The sequence below is a fragment of the Nanorana parkeri genome, unplaced genomic scaffold (genome assembly GCF_000935625.1).
Source record: "Nanorana parkeri isolate BGI_ZX_2015 unplaced genomic scaffold, ASM93562v1 scaffold692, whole genome shotgun sequence".
Taxonomy (NCBI): domain Eukaryota; kingdom Metazoa; phylum Chordata; class Amphibia; order Anura; family Dicroglossidae; genus Nanorana; species Nanorana parkeri.
Genome location: NW_017306960.1, coordinates 429,510 through 449,230, shown reverse-complemented (window position 1 = coordinate 449,230; position 19,721 = coordinate 429,510). Strand labels below are relative to the sequence as shown.

General features: G+C 40.3%; 1 protein-coding gene across 2 annotated transcripts in view; it reads right to left on the bottom strand.

Annotated features, from left to right (window-relative positions):
- The window catches only part of OSBPL10 (oxysterol binding protein like 10), a 277,812-nt gene that overhangs the window by 46,024 nt on the left and 212,067 nt on the right, over positions 1-19,721 (bottom strand). For both annotated transcript variants that reach the window (XM_018563756.1, XM_018563757.1), the window contains one exon: positions 12,173-12,653. In XM_018563756.1, coding sequence (XP_018419258.1) covers positions 12,173-12,653 — 481 coding nt within the window. The remainder of the gene's footprint in view (positions 1-12,172; positions 12,654-19,721) is intronic.

Here is a 19,721-nt window from a genome sequence, read left to right as displayed (position 1 = left end):
TTTGAAGGGATCTATCTTCGGTCTGTGGGATTAATCAAAGCTCCTTATTCATGAACATTTACAGTCAGTCTCTGTTTTCCCATGTTTCTGTACAATATTCCTTGTATATGAAAGAATAAATGCATTTCCTAAACACTTTAACTTTTTAAATATACCAGGCAAATCTTGAAAATTCACCTTTTTCCTTTCTCTTGCTGTGCTATAAGACCTGTACTGGAATTATCAAGAATTTTGTCACTTCAAATTTTCTTCCAATTCATGATAAAGTCATCTACAGGCATGGCTCTCTGATTACAGGTATTCATCAAAGAAGGTATCCCTGACACCTATTTAGATGAGCATAGCGGATGTCCCTGTGCTTCTTAAAAGAGCACATTTCCCAAAATATATACATTTTCATGAAATTAATTATGTAAGAGAGGTTTCAATAACATTCAAGGGTACATGGGCAAAAGATTCAGAAGATTATAAGATTTGAAGAATGCAGCAGCCTTCCTGCCCAGTAAACCCATGAATACCGGCAGTAGCTGCCTCCTTTAACCTTTAAGTCTCAATTTCTTAATACATATACATTTTGGCAGTATAGTATACTGTTTAATTATTAAAGGAGAATTGCTGGAAGAGCAAAATGTACTGTTCCCAATAGATACCGCAGCTGTTACATGCCAGCTCTATAGCTCGAGAAAAAAGTGATCACAAAACGCTGATCATTCAGCTCATAGTCTTCTACCTGCAGTAACTGTCAGTCACTGTTCCCTGCAGGGATTCTCCTCTGCAGGGAGCGGCACAGCTGTCTCTGGCTCTAAAGAGGCAGAGCCAGCTGTCAATCAGGTAGAGGGGTGAATCCCAACAATATTTTCGGGATGTTTCCTGGCTGCAGCATGATTCTGCGCTGTCACCATATAGTGGGCAGTGGACTGCTATTTCCTGAGTTTGGGTCACCGGAGTATATTAGTAAATGTACTTGGTGACCCACAAGAGAACTAAAACCAAAAAAGGTTAGGCTTTATTTCTCTTTTAAAGGGATGTATAGGGTTTACAATAGGTTTTTAGATATGCATGTAAACAAGATCATTTTGATGTACATAATCTTAAAAAGGTGTGTTAAAACGGAACTCTAGGCACACTCTGAACCACGTTTCTATTTATAGTTTGCAATTATCTATATCTGCTTTCCGCTTTACACAACTACATAATTTGTGTACTTTACTGTAATGTGGGTTTACTGTAATGGTAATGTATCCTTTCACTAGTTGATAAGCTATCAACCTCTGCTTCAATACATTAACACAACATGGAAGAGCCCGCATTTAAAAATGTAAAACTCACATCAAATGCAGGGCAAAGCAAGTTTGCTTAAAAGTATTTGTACAGGAAAAAAAAAAAGGTAATATGCCACAAAGGAGCTCATCCAGATCACAGTGTGCTCTGTGTGCTCAGGATCAATATTTAGGTTTGACATTGCCCCATGTCACTTCCGTGCACAGGATGACAACACTGACACAGCACCATTGAAATTATGTGGAATGTTGTTGGCCCGAAATCTTCTAAGACTGCACAAAGGAATGATGCTCAGTTGCAACAGGTCTGTACACGCTACCACCAGAACTGCCACAGAGCCTCATCACCGCTTCCCTAACCAGCATTTGTGCTGAAGAGAGAGACTCCAGAAAGGGAAAATGTGACACTGGACTCTGACCTTGGGTACTGCATAGTTTCATTAATTGACATTAGGCTTTACATCTACTTTAATGCCCCCAGGTTGTTCTATATCAGAATATTGTAGGTGTCTTCAGCCAAAGATAATGATGAAAAAAGAATGCACTGTGGGTGTTGCTAGCACCAGGCACTGATGCCGCGGCTGCCCACAGTTTTTTTAATATACAAAAAAGTACTGCAGTGCTGTTAGTACTGCACCTGATGGCAGTCATTGAGATACTGTGGCCCGATTGTCAGACCTCATATAGAGATACTGCTGATAAATGCTCCTCTTTAGCTCTGATGTACCTTACACATTCCTGACCCTTGCACTCTTTGCAATTTGCACTCCTATCCTGTGCACTGTGTGCATTAAGAACTCCTGACCCCTTGCACTTTGTGCATTACATATTACAGACCCCTGCACTCTGTATGTTATGTACTCCTCTGTATGTTATGTACTTGTGTTACTTGCACTCTGTAGTTACACATGCCTGACCCCTGCATTCTTTGCTCTTCACACAACTTACCCTTGCACACTGTCAGATATGCAGTCCTCACCCCTGCACTCTGTGTGTTATGCAATTCTGGCCACTGTGCTCTGACTGTTATGCATTCCTGACCCCCGCACTTTGTGTGTTATGCACTCCTGACCACTGTACTATATACATTGAGGGGAATTTAACAAAACCTGAGCAGACAGAATATGGAGCAGTTGCCCATGGCAACCAATCAGCTTCTCTCTTTCATTTTTAAAGCTTAACTGAACAAATTGAAGAGAAAAGCTGATTGGTTACTGTGGGCAACTGCTCCACATTCTGTCTGTTCCAGTTTTGATACATTCCCATGATTATGTTGCACATTTTATACTCCTGAATCCTACACTCAGCACATTACATAACCCTGACCCCTGCACTCTTTGTGCTATGCTGTACATTACATACCTTCAGGAATAAAAGGGAGATATCTGTATAGTATAGGAAAAAATTAAATGTAATTCTTTATAGACCTCTATTACGTCCTTTGCCATTCGCCCCCTGCTCTAAATTTGGGTCATCCGACTCTCACCCCTCTTTGGCCCTTTGGGAGGGACCAGATGGAATTTACCGTTCGGGCGTCTGTGTTTGGGAACACACGCATATGCCTGCTTGTGCTAAACCAGTAGGTAAGACTCGACCCAATTTATCCCCCTTTAGAAAAATAACTATGATAGAAATTACATTTAATTTTTTCCTATACTATACAGATATCTCCCTTTTATTCCTGAAGAAGCGCAGAGTTGCGCGAAACGTTGAAGTCGCTCCTCCACCTCCCAACCCTCCATTAGCAGTTACCCCTGATCCAAGCAACACCATCTAGGTTTGCGGCATCATGATATAGTGGGAATTGTTCTGCCGTTATAAGTTTTTTACTATACTAATTGATTGAGTTTCATAAGCACTGTCACTTTATCTTTCATAATGGAACTATAATACACAGATCATTACGGTAGTCAATTCTTGGGTATTGGGCAAGGTTTGCAAGCCTGCTCACCATTTAATCAATATCACCATTATTATTTTGTGTTATCTGTCTATATATGAAATTTTTGACACTCTTATAAAATTGATCATGTATGTGCACACAGTTTCATGGTGAATCACAACGTGTTTGACATAACTATGACTATCTTTCACATGCCTTAATTATATACCTCTAACTTATAAATCATGTGGAATCCTTGATAATTTCTGCCTCTATCTCTGTACATACCCCTAAGGTAGCCATACCTTGCTTGCAGGTTGGTGTTAGTGGAGAATTGATCTGCTCCACCCTCTAACCCTTCAAGCATTATCTATTTAGGTCATGTTGATTTATTATGGATATTAGATGGAGTTTTACTGGGGATCAATACATGAACCCACCATTTTGGATGGGGATGTTTGTGGGTTTCTAACTAATATTGTTTTCTGTATTTAATCATGCTCATCTAGTTGTTACCAATTGAATCATGTTGTGTGCAGAGGGTCACACTCTGTTCCTAGGGCAGTGTTAATAGAGAGCAATTATTTCATTCCAAAGCCCTACGAACAAGTGTATAAGGACCTCTTTATATGTTATCTGGTCATTTGGCATTTGAACCCCAATCATGTATGTCTACAAGAACATAGGATGAATCATGTATGTTTCTGTTAATGGTGAGGTATTGTGTATGTGGAAAGAGCTGTGTTAGGGACTATCTACTCAATTTTATCATTGGCTGTAAGCCTTTTTTGTTTCTTTTTTTAGGATTTATATGAAATAAACTAATATATTTTTACATATTGTGGTTGGAGTTGTCATTTTCTGGTGCTTTCAAAACCCCACTTCTTCTTTCTTTAAAAGAATTTTTTTTGCATACTGGCAAAGAGAAGCTGAGAAAGATAGAGATCAGAGACTATAAAGAGTGAGATAAAGATATGTGTTGGGAATAGATGGCAAAGATGTTCTGATAATCGTAAGTGGAAAGAAGGCAGCATTGGATTTTGATGTAATGAGCTGATGAATTTACAGCAAAAAAAAAAAAACTACTTTAGAATGTAATATATTATTTTATAATAAAAGTTCACCATTTCTGTTTAGCAACCCATTGCTTTTCAATGAGTATCCAAACCAAAACTGCACTGTACCAAAAAAGGTTAAGTATCTCCAAGCTGTTATAACCAAATCAGGAGAATCTGCAATTTCATATTCCCCCCTTAATCGCCTCTTCTCCAGAGAGAACAAATCCAGATCAGTTAATCTTTCCTCATAGCCGAGCTCCTCCATGCCTCTTATCAGTTAAGTTGCCCTTCGCTGCACTTTCTCCAGTTCCACTCAGGACCGGATTTACTCTCCCTGCCGCCCCTAGGCCAAGTTCTGTGCCTAGGCCAGTATGCCAGTAATAACATACTGTATGTAGCAAAGGGCTCAACCTCAGGATGTTTCCTTACAGGTAGATCCTCAGTTGCACATTGTTTTGACCAAGAATCCCATAAAGTGAATGCACCAAACACAGTCTAACAAATTGTGCCTTTGGCTTACTACTCAGTAGAACAGTTGAATTATAGTGCAGCAATTTCTGTGGGTTCCAGTGACCTGTGTAATAAGTTACCGCCGCTGATATTTATAACATAAACTACAATCTCTCCTACACCAAAAAAGCTAAAGCAAGATTTGATCCCAAATATCTCCTCATTGTAAGACATGATAATAATTACATACATATATACTGTATATTACAGGAATTAGCAATAATTTCACATGAAGAAGGCTGTATTACTGTTTTCTTTAACGTGGAATGGCAAAATGACCCTGTGGCTCAAATAAGCAATTACATTTAATTACACGTAGAAAATAAGAGGTCATGAAAACCTCTTGTAATTTTCATAGAAGAGAATTAATTGTTTCAAAGCAGACAATAACAAAAACCTGGTAGGAGTGCTGGAAGAATGTTTTATCTTTGTTTAAAGGTGGACAACTCAATAATCAGTGAGGTGAAAAAATAATTTGAGAAGTAAGGCAAAAGGTTAATTAGTGTAAAAATAATTATGTTACTTGGAAAACCTTTTTCTGCTATCATTTTTTTAAAGCTTCTATTCCAGAGTTGAATAGAAAATAAATGTATTTGCATCTTTCATGAGTAAGGCAGTAAGTGAAAGATAAGTAATGTGTGGCTTCCGGCGTGGCTCCCTAATACACCTGCTATGGAGATGCCCAAAACTGGTCCGGTACTGGGATAGGGTCATAAACACTCTCAACCATGTGTTTGCATCCTCCTTACCTAATTCACCATTGGTGTGCATCCTTGGCATTATAGAAGACACGGACCTCACTCATCACACAGTCCTGGCCCTTAAACGTGCACTATTCACTGCAACCAGGCTGGCAGTCCATAAGTGGATATCCTCTTCCCCACCTACACTAAAGATGTGGCATGCGGAATTGGATAGGATCATTGCTTATGAGCGCATAGCCTTTCAACAAAGGGGCACCCTGACCCGGTTTCACTCCCTGTGGGATAACTAGTTGACATATCGTGGGCAGGACATCTCTGCGTAGATGGCGTCCATGTGTGTTTCCTAGCGATCCTAGATGTATGTACCCCATTACTTTGTCAAACATGTAAGACCCTTGAGTACAAGGTGGAGGGACGGATATATATGTACGTGGTATATGTAGTGGGTTCACAAGGCTTTTTTTATAATAACAGATACTTAATGTGCTCTTTAATTGGCTGGCGGTATGTTCTTGTCGGATTACATTTTGTGATCCTTACGGATATGGATACTTCTTCTCTTTTCCTTTTTGTTTTTGTTTCTGTATGTGCCTTTTGTACTTTCTGCCATGCAAAAATGAACAAAAATTATCTGATAAAAAAAAAAAAGATAAGTAATGTTTTTGCCTTGCCAATTTAGTGCAAGTTTGTATATTTGCTTATTATTCTTATAATGGATTTTTTATTTAAAAAGCATTATATATTCCACAGTGCTAACAATACATGCATTAAAGTACAACTATAGTAAAAGTGCAAAAAAATTAAGCAAATATAATACATTTTAGTAAAATGTTCATTTTCTCTCTTTCCACAAATACCTGCTGATCCTGCCAGCAGGTGGGACTTGCATCAACAGGGTGACAACAGTTGTCACCTTTTTAGGAGATACACATGCATGTAAAAAAAAAGGATTCCCAGCCTTGTCACCTTTGCAATCCCTCCTCTTTAATGCCAGTCAGTGCTACATCTGAAAACAATGCTAAATTTGCACTAAAGTTTAATTCCAGCCAAAAATTAAATGAGAACTATAGGGAGAGTGAAATGCACTCAGCTGCATAGTTAGAGCCGAGTTAGTAAATGTCCTCCTGTGATCCTAAAAGAAAACTAACGCCAAAAAAGGTCTTTTACATTTTTCATTTTCAATGGAGTAAGTCCGACTCCAACAAGAAATTTTGGCGTGTGTCACTGGCACAAGAAGCCAAAGAGAGCAATATAAACAAGACAGTTGTTCTAACCCCCTCCCTACTCCACAAAATAAATGTGCTTTTGTTGCTGTCTTTGTCCCCATCAGGGAGATATACCATCACTTCCTGTAGTCATCGCTCCCCATTACTGGGACACAAAGCAACAGAAACAGCGGTAGCAGTTAAAACCTGACAGATATTCTAAACCTTCCCCATGTACAAAACCTACAATAGTTGGGTTTTAAATGTATCACATAATCCACCTTTCATTGCTAAAGTATCTCTGGGTGTCTACAGATGCTTTTATTAAAATCACAGTATGCAATTCTTCTCTTACACTGTAAACTTTATTAACCAAAAAGCCCCAGGGACTCCTCATAGGGCTGAGTTTGTCAAAAGTACACATCAGGTATTGACATATATGCCAAAATGCTGCTTGTGGAATAAAGAGGTCACTTTTTTTGTGTATGATTATTAAAATGTTTACTGAATACAACCTACTTGAGCAGAAAAAGTCTAGGGCAGTGGTTCTCAACCTTTCTAGGGCTGGGACCCCTTGGTAACATTTGTCAAGTTGTGGTGACCCCCAACGGTAAAATGTAGGGTTGACGCGGCTGCTGCGACATCTGGCGGCGTGGTGGGAGAACTGACACTGCTGCGCTAGGAGAGGGCTGAGGAGGACTCTCGCCTAGCATTTACATTTTTCATTTTCAATGGAGTAAGTCCGACTCCAACAAGAAATTTTGGCGTGTGTCACTGGCACAAGAAGCCAAAGAGAGCAATATAAACAAGACAGTTGTTCTAACCCCCTCCCTACTCCACAAAATAAATGTGCTTTTGTTGCTGTCTTTGTCCCCATCAGGGAGATATACCATCACTTCCTGTAGTCATCGCTCCCCATTACTGGGACACAAAGCAACAGAAACAGCGGTAGCAGTTAAAACCTGACAGATATTCTAAACCTTCCCCATGTACAAAACCTACAATAGTTGGGTTTTAAATGTATCACATAATCCACCTTTCATTGCTAAAGTATCTCTGGGTGTCTACAGATGCTTTTATTAAAATCACAGTATGCAATTCTTCTCTTACACTGTAAACTTTATTAACCAAAAAGCCCCAGGGACTCCTCATAGGGCTGAGTTTGTCAAAAGTACACATCAGGTATTGACATATATGCCAAAATGCTGCTTGTGGAATAAAGAGGTCACTTTTTTTGTGTATGATTATTAAAATGTTTACTGAATACAACCTACTTGAGCAGAAAAAGTCTAGGGCAGTGGTTCTCAACCTTTCTAGGGCTGGGACCCCTTGGTAACATTTGTCAAGTTGTGGTGACCCCCAACGGTAAAATGTAGGGTTGACGCGGCTGCTGCGACATCTGGCGGCGTGGTGGGAGAACTGACACTGCTGCGCTAGGAGAGGGCTGAGGAGGACTCTCGCCTAGCACAGCAGAAATCACACAGCGACCCACAGGTTGAGAATCACTGTTGTAACAGCTAAAATGGCAAACCATATAACACAAGCCGAGGGTGTCAGCTTTTATTATTAATAATAATGATAATCTAATAGCTATCTAATAGTGGGAGACTCCCGGCGACCCCTGGCAAATTGTCATTCGACCCCCGGAGGGGTCCCGACCCACAGGTTGAGAACCGCTGGTCTAGGGTGTTTACCAGGACGCTGACCATGTCTGAAGGGACTTCATCAGCAAACTAACTCAACAGCAATCAATTACACTGTTTTGGACACCTTACCATTACACCCATATGAGCTTATTGTACATCCCATTTCAAAACTGTGGACATTAATATAGAGTTTCCCTGCTCCCCCTCACCACCCGCAGCTCACCTACTTTGCAGCTATAGTGGCCTCAACTTTCCTGGTAAGGTCTTCCAAAAGATTTTGCAGTTTGCCTTAGGGGATTTTGTGCCCATCCAGCCAAATGAGCCTTTGTGAGATCTGGTACAGACTGATGTTAAATGAAAAGACCTGACTTGCAATTGGTGTTCCATTTCCTCCCAAAGGAGTTCAGTAGGTAGAGGTCAGGGCTCAGTGCAGGCTCCTTAAGTTCTTCCACAGCAAACTCATCAATGCAATTTGGACCTGGCTTTGTGCACAGGGGCGCTGTCATGCTGGTAGAAAAGGACCTTCCCAAAAGGCCTGCCACAAGGTTGGAAGTACACGAATGACTAAAATGTCTTTATCTCTTGACAGATGTATAAAAACTAAAGGTGGAGAGGTAGTGATTGTAATTTTTTTGTAAATTAATGATTCATCTGACTGGTATAAGCCGGTGATGTGTCACAGTGATGAGTCAGATTGATCTATTATTTAAAAGCCACAGTGGTCCTTGGCCTCAATGACGGTATTAACATTATTTTTTGGGCTTAGGTTTATTTTATTCTCTCTAATCAATAACACATTTGTAATGACTTTGATATTTAGAGATAAATCTTCATAACCAAGGTTATGTATTTTATTTTCCTTGTTTACACATAAAATGGAGAGCTTTTGGAGACTAAAGGTTGTCATTCTTGTTGTCTTAAATACATTCATATATCCAGTAGTTCAGTGAATGTTTGGTCTTCTCTGCATGGAAAATTTGTGTTATGTGGGACAAGTGAATTTTTACAGTGAATGTAAAGTTTTGCTCTACATATTGCTCATTGCAATTTATGAATAAGTCTATGACTTAGCAGAACTTAGCATGACTTAGCAGAAGCAAAACACTGCTGTGTCACCATCATTAATGAAGACCAATAACTCCAAAAATTGTATATTTTGCTCAAATGCAAATGCAATGTAAACATTTAGGGGCCAGTCCACCTAAAACGGATATTGATATGTACCAACCAGGGACATGCAGTCAGGGGAGGCAGGAGAGGCAGAGCCTCACCTAGTATTATGGAAGAAAAAGCTGTCAGCTTCAAGTCTGAAGCTGACAACTTTTTCTCCATTCAGACCGGCTTCTAACAGGTTAGACAGCGGGGTAAGCCTCCCCGTTGTGTAACCTGTAATGGATGAAGCGCTGCCTGTTAATTACAGGAGTCACTTTATCCGGCTTTTGACAGCTAAGTTAGGTTACACACCAGTGGGCTTCCCCACTGCTTGTGTAACCTAACATAGTGAGGCCAGAGCAGCAACAGTCTCTACTTGGTGTTAGAGGCTTGAGCTCTGTGGATGGTTTGGACCAATGGCAAAGTGCCATTTTCCAAGCTGTTCAATCAAAAAAAAATAAACAAATCCCATTAAGGTCATCTATCTTAATGCCTCACCAGTGACTAGCAAATGAGGCACAGGGAGGCTCCTCCCTGTCTCCTCCCTTCACCCTCCCTCCTCTACCCATAGCTGGTACCAACTGGCTTTTTATAATATTCAGGTTTCAGTTGTGAGATGTGTGCATAAGTCTCCAGGCCTGCAGGCCAATAAGTGAGATTTAAATTTTACCTATGGGGCTGCAACGATAGTAGCAGACAAGTGCGATTCTATGGCAGTGTGTGGGCAGAAACCTCTATGGAGAGTTCCTATTGAAGGAGATACAAGTTTATGAATATTCCATTTAGTAAATATGCGCTGCGGTTGGACTAACATCCTCAATGCATTGAAGTGTAGTTTGGCAACTCTACAAAATATTTCAGAAATACAAAATATATAAATATTAAGAGATGGCACAAGTACATAATTGCTAATTTTTTCCAAAAAAGAATATGCTCTCCTGCTACTCCAGGTACAGGATGACATAGAGAGACCCACAACACTGCCTCTGGAGGTGATGGGAGCCTTAAAACATTAAACACATATATAAATAATTTTGTTTTCTGTCAGAAGGATATCAAGTAGCTGCGGTCTCATCCATTAATAAGATCTAACGCTCATTTTATCAAACAGGTAATCAGTTGAATCATATACTGTATATGTAAAATGTTTTACCTAAAAAAACTATTTGTCATTCTGTTTATCCAGTCTTCTAATTCGGACCCATATGCAGGGGCCTACACAAGTATGTCCTGAACCTCTCTGCAGACTGAGCTACAGATAAGCAATAGAGCCTTGTTCGAACTAACTCAAGCCTACAACTGGACAACAAAGCCATAGCAGCACATTGATGAGGCCATTCATGTGCTCACCCCTTCAATAAAGCAGGTTCACTGTGTGACTGACAACACTGATTTTGTGCTGCTGGGTAGGTGATCATAGAAGAATGATATGAAGATAATTTAAAGTAGTACTAAACGATCAACTTGTAAAAAAATATATGCATTCTAAATAGATAATGAAACATTCCCCTGTACTTTTTTAATTTAATATCTATAGAAATACTTACATTCACCTCTGAGGCTCCAGGTCCCACAACATACATAACATTTCCCTGACTTCCAGGGACAGAAGCACATGCCCTGTACCCTTTACATCCACAGTGCACTGCCCACAGCACAGGCTGAAGCTGCTGTGAGTCAGTCGCTTGGAGGACGGAGGAGAGGGAAAGGGGCTTGGGGCAGGACTGTCTGTTTCAATGCACGCTGTGTATCGGCAGCCAGGAGAGCGCATGCAAAGGTGGCTCCATTGCACCCTGTATGGTGATTATGCCACACGATAACAAGACTCAGGAAAGGGGGTATTTGGAGATAAAGATTTCAGAGCAAAGTAATACTTAGAAAGGAAAACTGACACGAACAAATGGTAAGTGCTGAAATCTGCAGCACTATATAATTTTTTTTTTTTCAAAGCGTTTAATATCACTTTAAATAGTAATGGTATTCACATTAAAGTCTACCTCTTTCATAGTCTGTATACTCACATCAACAATGGCAAAAAAGAACAGCCAACATCAATTGTGTTGAATCCCAGCTACACCCCTCTCATCAAAGTGCTGTGTTTAGGGGGTCAGTCTAAACTGCATGAATCAAGAGATAATCCTCCCCAAACTGCCACATCACTGGTTATATACTAGTACTATAGGTTTATGTTATACTAGTATATACCAGTATATACTACTGGTACATTGTTTCAATTATTTGTCACATATATTATTTTTAGATACACTTACCGCTTTTCCTGAAGAAGCAGTTATCGGTCTGTTAAACACGTTAAATCACATTAAGGGTTACCCCTTTTGAAACCAACATGATGTTTATGTAAAAGATCAGTCAGATGGTAACTCATTTCCTTACAGTGGAATACAACTAATAAACTTTGAGGGTTCCATCAGCAGTATTTTATGTATGTTTTTGTATATCAAATAGGTACCACCTGGGTGGCCTCCCTAGCTGAGTTACCAGGTCTTGTAAATATATGTATTTGCAAATTTTCTGATCACAGTAGTGTGTATATGTATTTCAATGTTTCACTTTTGTACTAATAAAACTTGTATTTTTTATACCTAAACAAATACTGAATGTAAGTACATCACTGCAGCACCTGAAAAGTCCCACATGTGTTACCTATTATGGTTGATTCTTGGTGATATAACATGTTTATTCAACAACAGTGATAATGTGATAATGTTACATACCTTCTCCAACCATTGAAACTCCAACAGACATCCCCAGAAATTTGCTTTTAGTCCATATGTGTGTGTTAACACAAATCTTCTTCTCTTTGCATTCACAATAAAAACAAGACACGGGTGGATGATGAGACACTTGTTCAGCGACAAACCGCACTTTGTATGACTCATTGGTAGATTCCTGGGCTATGTCCGTTTCTTTGGCTTTCATACAGGCACTCTGAGTTCTGCAAGGCTTCACCTTTTCCTTGGGAACATCCCAGCTGCAATGAAACGTTTCACCTATAATTGGGTTATAAGGCTTCTTGGCAACTGCACCTTTGCGGCCTTCATGGAAGGCTGTCATGTAATATTCCACAAAGCTAATCATTCGCTCCTCAGGGGTGGTACCAGCTGCAATGGATAAGAACAAATCGGGATGGGCCATGAAATTTGCATACATCTCCAGGAGGGATCTTTTCTCCAAAATAAAGGTTGGAAGCACTACCTGTCATAAAAGTAAAAAACATATAAAGTTTCTTTAGATTACAGATTTGGTAGTAGCAAAGAGAGGGGAATTGAGCAAAACTGGAGCAGACAAAATCTGGAGCAACTGTGCATGGCAACCAATTAGCTTCTGTCTTTCAATTTCAAAGCTTAAAGGAGAACTATGGGGTAAGTGTTTTTCCACATAGTTCTCTTAAGGGTCACGGGAGGACATATACTAGTGTCCTCCCGTGACCAAAAGCTCGGTATATCGCTAGCTGCAGCTCGCGGTATACTCAGACCGCCGCTGCCGTGACGGATCCCGACATTACTGTCGAGATCCACCCAGCGTGAGTGACAGCTGGCTCTGCCTGTTTAGAGGCAGAGCCAGCTGTATCCGCCCCCTCCCCTATCCGTTCCGCCAGTCAGCGCTGGAGGATCGAAGCGGGGAGGGGAGAATCCCTGCAGGGAGCCGTGAGTGACAGTCACTGCTCTCTGCATGGAGATGATCGAGAAGTGAGTGAGCGAGCGACGGTATGTGTTCGCTCACTTCCCGATCTATTGGGCCGACGTGTGACAGTTTCATTGTCACAGGTCGGCTCAAACTATGAGGTTGAGTGAAAATCACTCACCTCATAGTTCTCCTTTAACTGAGCAAACTGAACAGAGAAGATGATTTGTTACTATGACCAAGTGTTGCAGATTCTGTCTGCTCCAGTTTTGATAAATTCCCCGAGTATTTAAACACAATTTGTTAAATCAGTCAAAAAAAAAAGCATCTTCAGATGCTAAATCATAAATATTACAGGGAGATGCTTGAAATATGCAAATACTTGCTTAATAAATTGGGAAAAGCCTACATCTTCTAAAATTTCAAGAGTAAATACCTGTCATAAGTTGCAGCATGTTGAGGCATTGTGCTGAGTATGGAGATCACCTATACAACTATGCAATATATCTTGGTTACCATGCTTTCTGTAACATATATTAAGGAGCAATTCCAGACAACAAGTTTGTGTGTATATATGTCATTAACTTTTTAAATCTTTACAAAATTCATCTTTTAAAGAAAATAAATACACCAAGACTGCTAGGGGTGCTTGAGCAGCTGCAGCAACAGTTTTAAACCATGTGAATGAAAGGTGACCGTTGTAAGCACCCCTAGCAGTGTTCTAATTTGTCCTACACTTCTGTCACTGTCAATTTCGATGAACAGCTTGGTATGCATGTAAATGTGAAGAAAAAAATACATATGTAAAATAAAAAATAAATTAATATACTAAATATTATCACTGTATACGGTATATTAACCATAGTGTGACGGAAATAAAATATTTTCTGTGATAGTGGCACTTTGAGAGGAAACAAGGGGCATTGAGCCAATCAGAGAGAACACTAGCTACCGTGTTTCCCCGAAAATAAGACAGTGTCTTATTTATTTTTTTGCACGAAATAAGACACTAGGTCTTATTTTCGGGGTAGGTCTTATATTACAGACATCCCCGAAGATAGCGCTAGATCTTACTTCCGGGGTAGCTGTGAAGACCGGCCGCAGCTCCCTCCCGCCCCCTCGCCCGTCCACCTACCCGCACGCTGTTGCTCTCTGGATGACGACATCAGAGCGGAGAGGCAGCTCCCTCCCTACCCGACATGCAGGAGACGAGGGGGCGGGCATGCGTGCTGCTGGAGGGGGGCTCCAGCAGCACGCATGCCCGCCCACCTGTTTGTGGCTCCCCGGACGGCAGAGCACAGCTGCAGCCAGGTAAGACATCCCCCGAAAATAAGACCTAGTTCGGGGTAGGTCTTATATTACAGACATCCCCGAAGATAGCGCTAGGTCTTATTTTCGGGGGATGTCTTACTTTCGGGGAAACACAGTAGGTAACATTGTTAGTGCTCTGACAGATCACATTGCAAAGCCAGATGTAAGAAAATAGTGGCCTTGATTGAAATGTTGTTTAATTTGTATCTTGTTTCCTCTATGAAAGATAAGGGCACTGGTTTTTAATGTCTTTGTTTAAAAAAAAAATCCACGTGGGAAATAATGAAGATCTTTCCAGCAATACAGTACAATTTCCAAAGGGGATCTCTGCGCTCTGAAGGCGAATATCCTTATGTCAATGTGTTCTGCCTCTGTTATCTTGTCTCCGCTTAAAAAAAGGCAGTATACTGGTGCATAGGTTTGTGTTAAAAATAAAACTAGGGAAATCTGGATGACAACTCCCTGGGCACCAAGTGGCTGAGTTTCTCTGTCAAAAATAATGCATCTCTATCTTTCCTGCACAGCAATTACAAGAAATATAAGTACAACCAAATCCTGCTGCGGAACGCTAATACTGTTTACGGAATTGTGTGAACTGATCATTATCAGCCTACCAAAATAAACTGACAAAGCGCTATATATGCTGCTTGCCAATCAGAACCCTTTCTATTAACAGCTCTAATCTCTTATATTTTCCGTAAGTCTTTTCTGGATTCCTTCACACAAAGCACTGAGCCAAGATTAAAACATTTTTTCCGGTGGGAGCTAAAACGGTATCTCTTATTATAATCACAGAGAAGAAGCAAATCCTTGTAAAATTCTCTACTATAGGAACATGTTCATTATCAGTCTTGAGGCTGATTTACATTCAACAGGTTCACAACCATATCTGCTTAAATGTTATGCATTAAAACGAAGCTGCTGGATTTAATGACATGCTATATGAACTAAATCGTTTCTCATTTTTGCATTTGATTATTAAAAGAGCTGCACTGAATACCTTTTTAAAACATGAGAAATGAGATCCACCCTTACATTTTCAGTCCAGGCAGGTATAGCGTTCATCTCTTGATGCCCACTCATCACTTGTTACAACTAGGCAGTTTTCAATCAAATTTTCCATAGCAAGTTTTAATAATAGTGTACAATCCCTTAGTTTTAGTAACTGTAGCAATTAGAAGATATGGGTAACAGTTGCTAAGGTTGATCATAGACAACCTGATCATTACTAGTGATTGTGAGTATCACACGCAATAATTTGGATTCTTGAATCGCTAAGGGGCAATAACAAACATTCTTCGAAGTTAAAGAGGTGGAACAAAGGAAAGAATCAAAGTACTGTGTATGAGCCAATGTCAGCTTTGTCCTAATATCGCAGAGGGTTCAAGCCCCACTCATTCTTGGAGAGATATCTGCACATCTTTAGGATTCAGTATTCATATCTACATTGATGCCTATTAATTTTTTACTCATTTCTTAAATCCCTTTTAAACATCTACATTGAGTAAAGTTGTCTAACGCTTATGTAGGTGGGTCTTATGTTGGCACCTACCTTTTTGTGCAGACATTATGGATACCCTCATCCTGCACTGATGAGCTAAATGAATAATTATATAACAACTTGGTTGGTAAAACCAACTTAAAGCCCCACTCTGGGGGTGTTTAAAGAATCTGGAGCTGTTCTTGCAGTACCTCTTCTTCTCCACAAGATGTCCTCAGTCTTCCATACTGAATGGTGCCCAGCATCACTTAAAGTGACACTAAACTCAGGAGTTAAATCTTAAAAATGCATTTAAATACCTTACCCTATTAACAAAAATTAACTTCTTTTGTGCAACACTGAGCTGTAGATCCTCAAATCATCTCTGAATTCATGCTGACACTGTTCTTCCTTCTGGTGGGTGGCTACTTTTGTTCCACATGGTCCCTGTATGTGTTGTAAAGTAGCCACCACTCCAAGTAGCCACCCTGCAGAAGGAAGGACAGTGTCAGCACCAATTCAGAGATGATTTGAGGATCTACAGCCGAGTGATACTCAAATAAAATACATTTTGTTACTAGTTAAGGTATGCAAATTCATTTTCAAGATTTAACTTCTGAGTTTAGAGTCACTTTAACTCAGAAGACTAAAAAAAAGACTGAGTGTAGGGCATCATGGCCTGAGCACATATCCCACCACTCACAGTGTATTGAAGCAAAAAGGGGCTGATTTCATCACATCAGTGCTGCTCTCTGCAACATCGAGAACCTCCCACTGGTGAAAGAAGAGCAAAAAAGAATAGAGCCCAGCGTGTCATGTGACTGTCCAGAAGACATCTAAAACATGTAAGTTTAAAAATAAATGCTGGCTGGGGCCTCAAGGGGGTGAGGGGGCTACAGGGGGGTGGGGCACAGAGCCTGGATTTGGAAATGGGCTTCTAACTTAAAGTAGAGCTAATCTCTCACAAAAGATTACTTACGTGGTTATTCACAAAGCTGCAGAAGGCAGCTGAGTGAATAACCGAGCCGTAGTGAAGTGAGCCGAACAACGTACATCGGCTGCCTTTGGCTGCACATCGGTCAGCCAAACAGCCGAAGTGCAAAAGGACTTAGACACAGCCGATCCAACATATTCACATAGGGGCCAAACGGCAGTGAGTGAATAGCCAAATGCTGCCGAATGGTACCTCCGTGGTACCGAGCAGAATAGCAAATTGTGAAAAAAGTGTGGGGAAAAAGAAAAGTTGAAAAAATATTTTTAAAAATGTAAATAAATATTACATTTAAAAAATAAATAAAGTTAAAAAAATACACTTGGGTGGAGCTAGCAGTGACAGCTCTGCCCAACGGTTTAGTATTGGCCGACACCTATTAGAGTCTTCTAACAGGTCCGAGCAGATGAATAACTGGGCAATTGACATCATGGCCGGCTCCACCCAGTTGTTATTTTTTAATGACAGATCAGTGTCCCCAGGTCATTTGGGGACGCTGATTCGTCATTAAAACTGGGTGGAACCAGCCGTGACATCACAGCTGGCGCCACCAGCTGTCATTTGCAGGGAGAAAGGCCGGCCTTGGCTGACACTTCAGCTCAGTCCAGCCGAAGTAAATGCCTTCTGATAGGCTGAGCCACTGTACAGGCAATTGCGAATAGCCTGTACAGTGGCCCTTCGGTTCGACTGAACCGAAGGGCTCCGGCGGTAAAAGAGAGCCGAAGGATCAGCCAAAGCTCCGACTGGATCCTTCGGCTCATCTGTAAATAACTCCCTTAGTTTTGAAGGGCACTGTGAGTAAAAAAAATTAGATTTTTTTTTTAAATGAAAAAACACCATCTTCCCCTTGTTCTTGTTTTGTTTTTTTTCCCTTGCTGTGCTGGAAGCATCCTGTAGACTGAACTTCCAATTGACATCTGCATGTTGAGCCTGGAGTTGAACTTTAAACTTTTTGACATTGCAGGAACATGAACCATGTGTAACAGCATACTGTATCTGGTTTAAGTGCTTGAGTTTAGATACACTTTAGACTTTTCTGCTCCACATGCATACTTGTCTCATCATGCTATAACAGTTAACTTTCAACCATTGACTGTGGCAAACCAGTTGTGTAAGTGTTAACCTAATCTTATCTTTTAAAAGAATAACTAAAATAACTCCAGCTTCCCCTATTTACTGATTGTTTTGGCATGTGAATTTCAATGACAATAGCCTCTGCTTATGTATTTTTCTTAAAGTCTTCCATTAAAATTGCTCATATCTGTGAGGATCCAGAATGTATGAGTTTATTATCTATGTATGGTTCTGGGTCATTTTCATTTTAATTATTTTTGTATAACTTTTTAAATTTTTTAAATTGTCAGGCCAAAACCGAAAATGTTTTTTATTTTAACTTTTTCTATTTTTTTCTATTTTATAAACTTTTTAATTTTTTTATATTTTATTTTTATTTATTCATTTTTATTAAATATTTTTGTTTTTTACTTTACTTATAGGGGCTTCAGGGAAATATTGGGGGTCTAAACAGACCCCTGATATTTCACTTTTAAAATAGAGAAAAAGATTGATGACACAGAGTATTCAGTCTCTTTTTCTGCAGCCCCTGTTATCAATGAACAGGAATCCTCTATACTGAGTTTCCCTGTTCCTTGTGGACATAGTGTGTTTACTATAATCACAATTATGAATGAACAGGAGGTGATATAGATCACTCCCATTCATTTGTAATTGAGGATATAGTTAACATGCTATGTCCTCAATTATTTACCTCGCTCTCCTTCCTGTGTCAGTGAGTGAGCGGAGCTCAGCCTGCTGTGACAGCACTGGCTGTCTCCACCCACACACAGCTCTGCTGATCTGTCACAGGAGGCTGAGTGTTGCGGGGAGGAGAGACGCCAGGCGCTCACAGCGCTCTCCTCCTGCAGCGCTCGGCCGCCAGTGACAGTTTCTCTTCTCCACGCTGGGACACAGAGCAGCGCCCAGCGGGGAGGAGAGAAAGAATGGATGCACTGCTAAATCGGCAAGAAAATGGCACTTTCAGCATTTTGCCAAAAGTGCAATTTTCGGCCGATATGTTTTGGTGCATCTCTATTTATTTTGCAGGCAGTCTTTCTCTAACTAAACCTCCATATAGGGCCATAGAGAGCAAGGACAGAGGGCATAATAACTCTCTCCTCTGGGTCATTCAGATGGTTGTGTTATCTCAGTTTCAGCTATTCTGCTTTGGGTGGGCTCTTAGTGACCTTGCGTACAATGCAGGACTGCTGCTAATGTTCAGGCAGCAGAGAGAAATGGCTTCAGGGGACCAGTCTAACAGCATTGTGGAAGCCTGAAAGAGTGAGGAATAGGGTAAGTCTATTACCTTATTCATTATGTCCTAGGCAAATCAAACAGTTAAAGCTTGGAGTGCAGAGGAGGACCACTTCAGGAGTACATTTTTACTCATTCCCCGGAATTCAGCTTTAAATAGAGAATATCTGTTTTTAGGAAGTTGACAGCTCTGTGTTTACTTTACTTGCCCACGTTAAATGAAGAAAACCAATTCCGTGCTCAACACTTTGATAATCATCTTCTATCCCCCTTTACCACACACTGTGTTTGAAGAGCATATATACCACCCACTTCGTTTCAATTAACAGATGGACACATTCCTCTCCAATATCAATGTCCTGCACTATAAAACGTCTGCTGTTGTACTAATTCCTTAGTCTACATGAATGTCTGTAAAGGTTAAATGAGAAGATATGGCCGGATTTAGCTCTAGGCATGACAGTCCTGTTCCCAAAAGAAGCAAACAAAAAGTAGCTGCTCTTAGTTCATTGGTATACATTCAAACTTGTTTTTGCCAATTACAAAT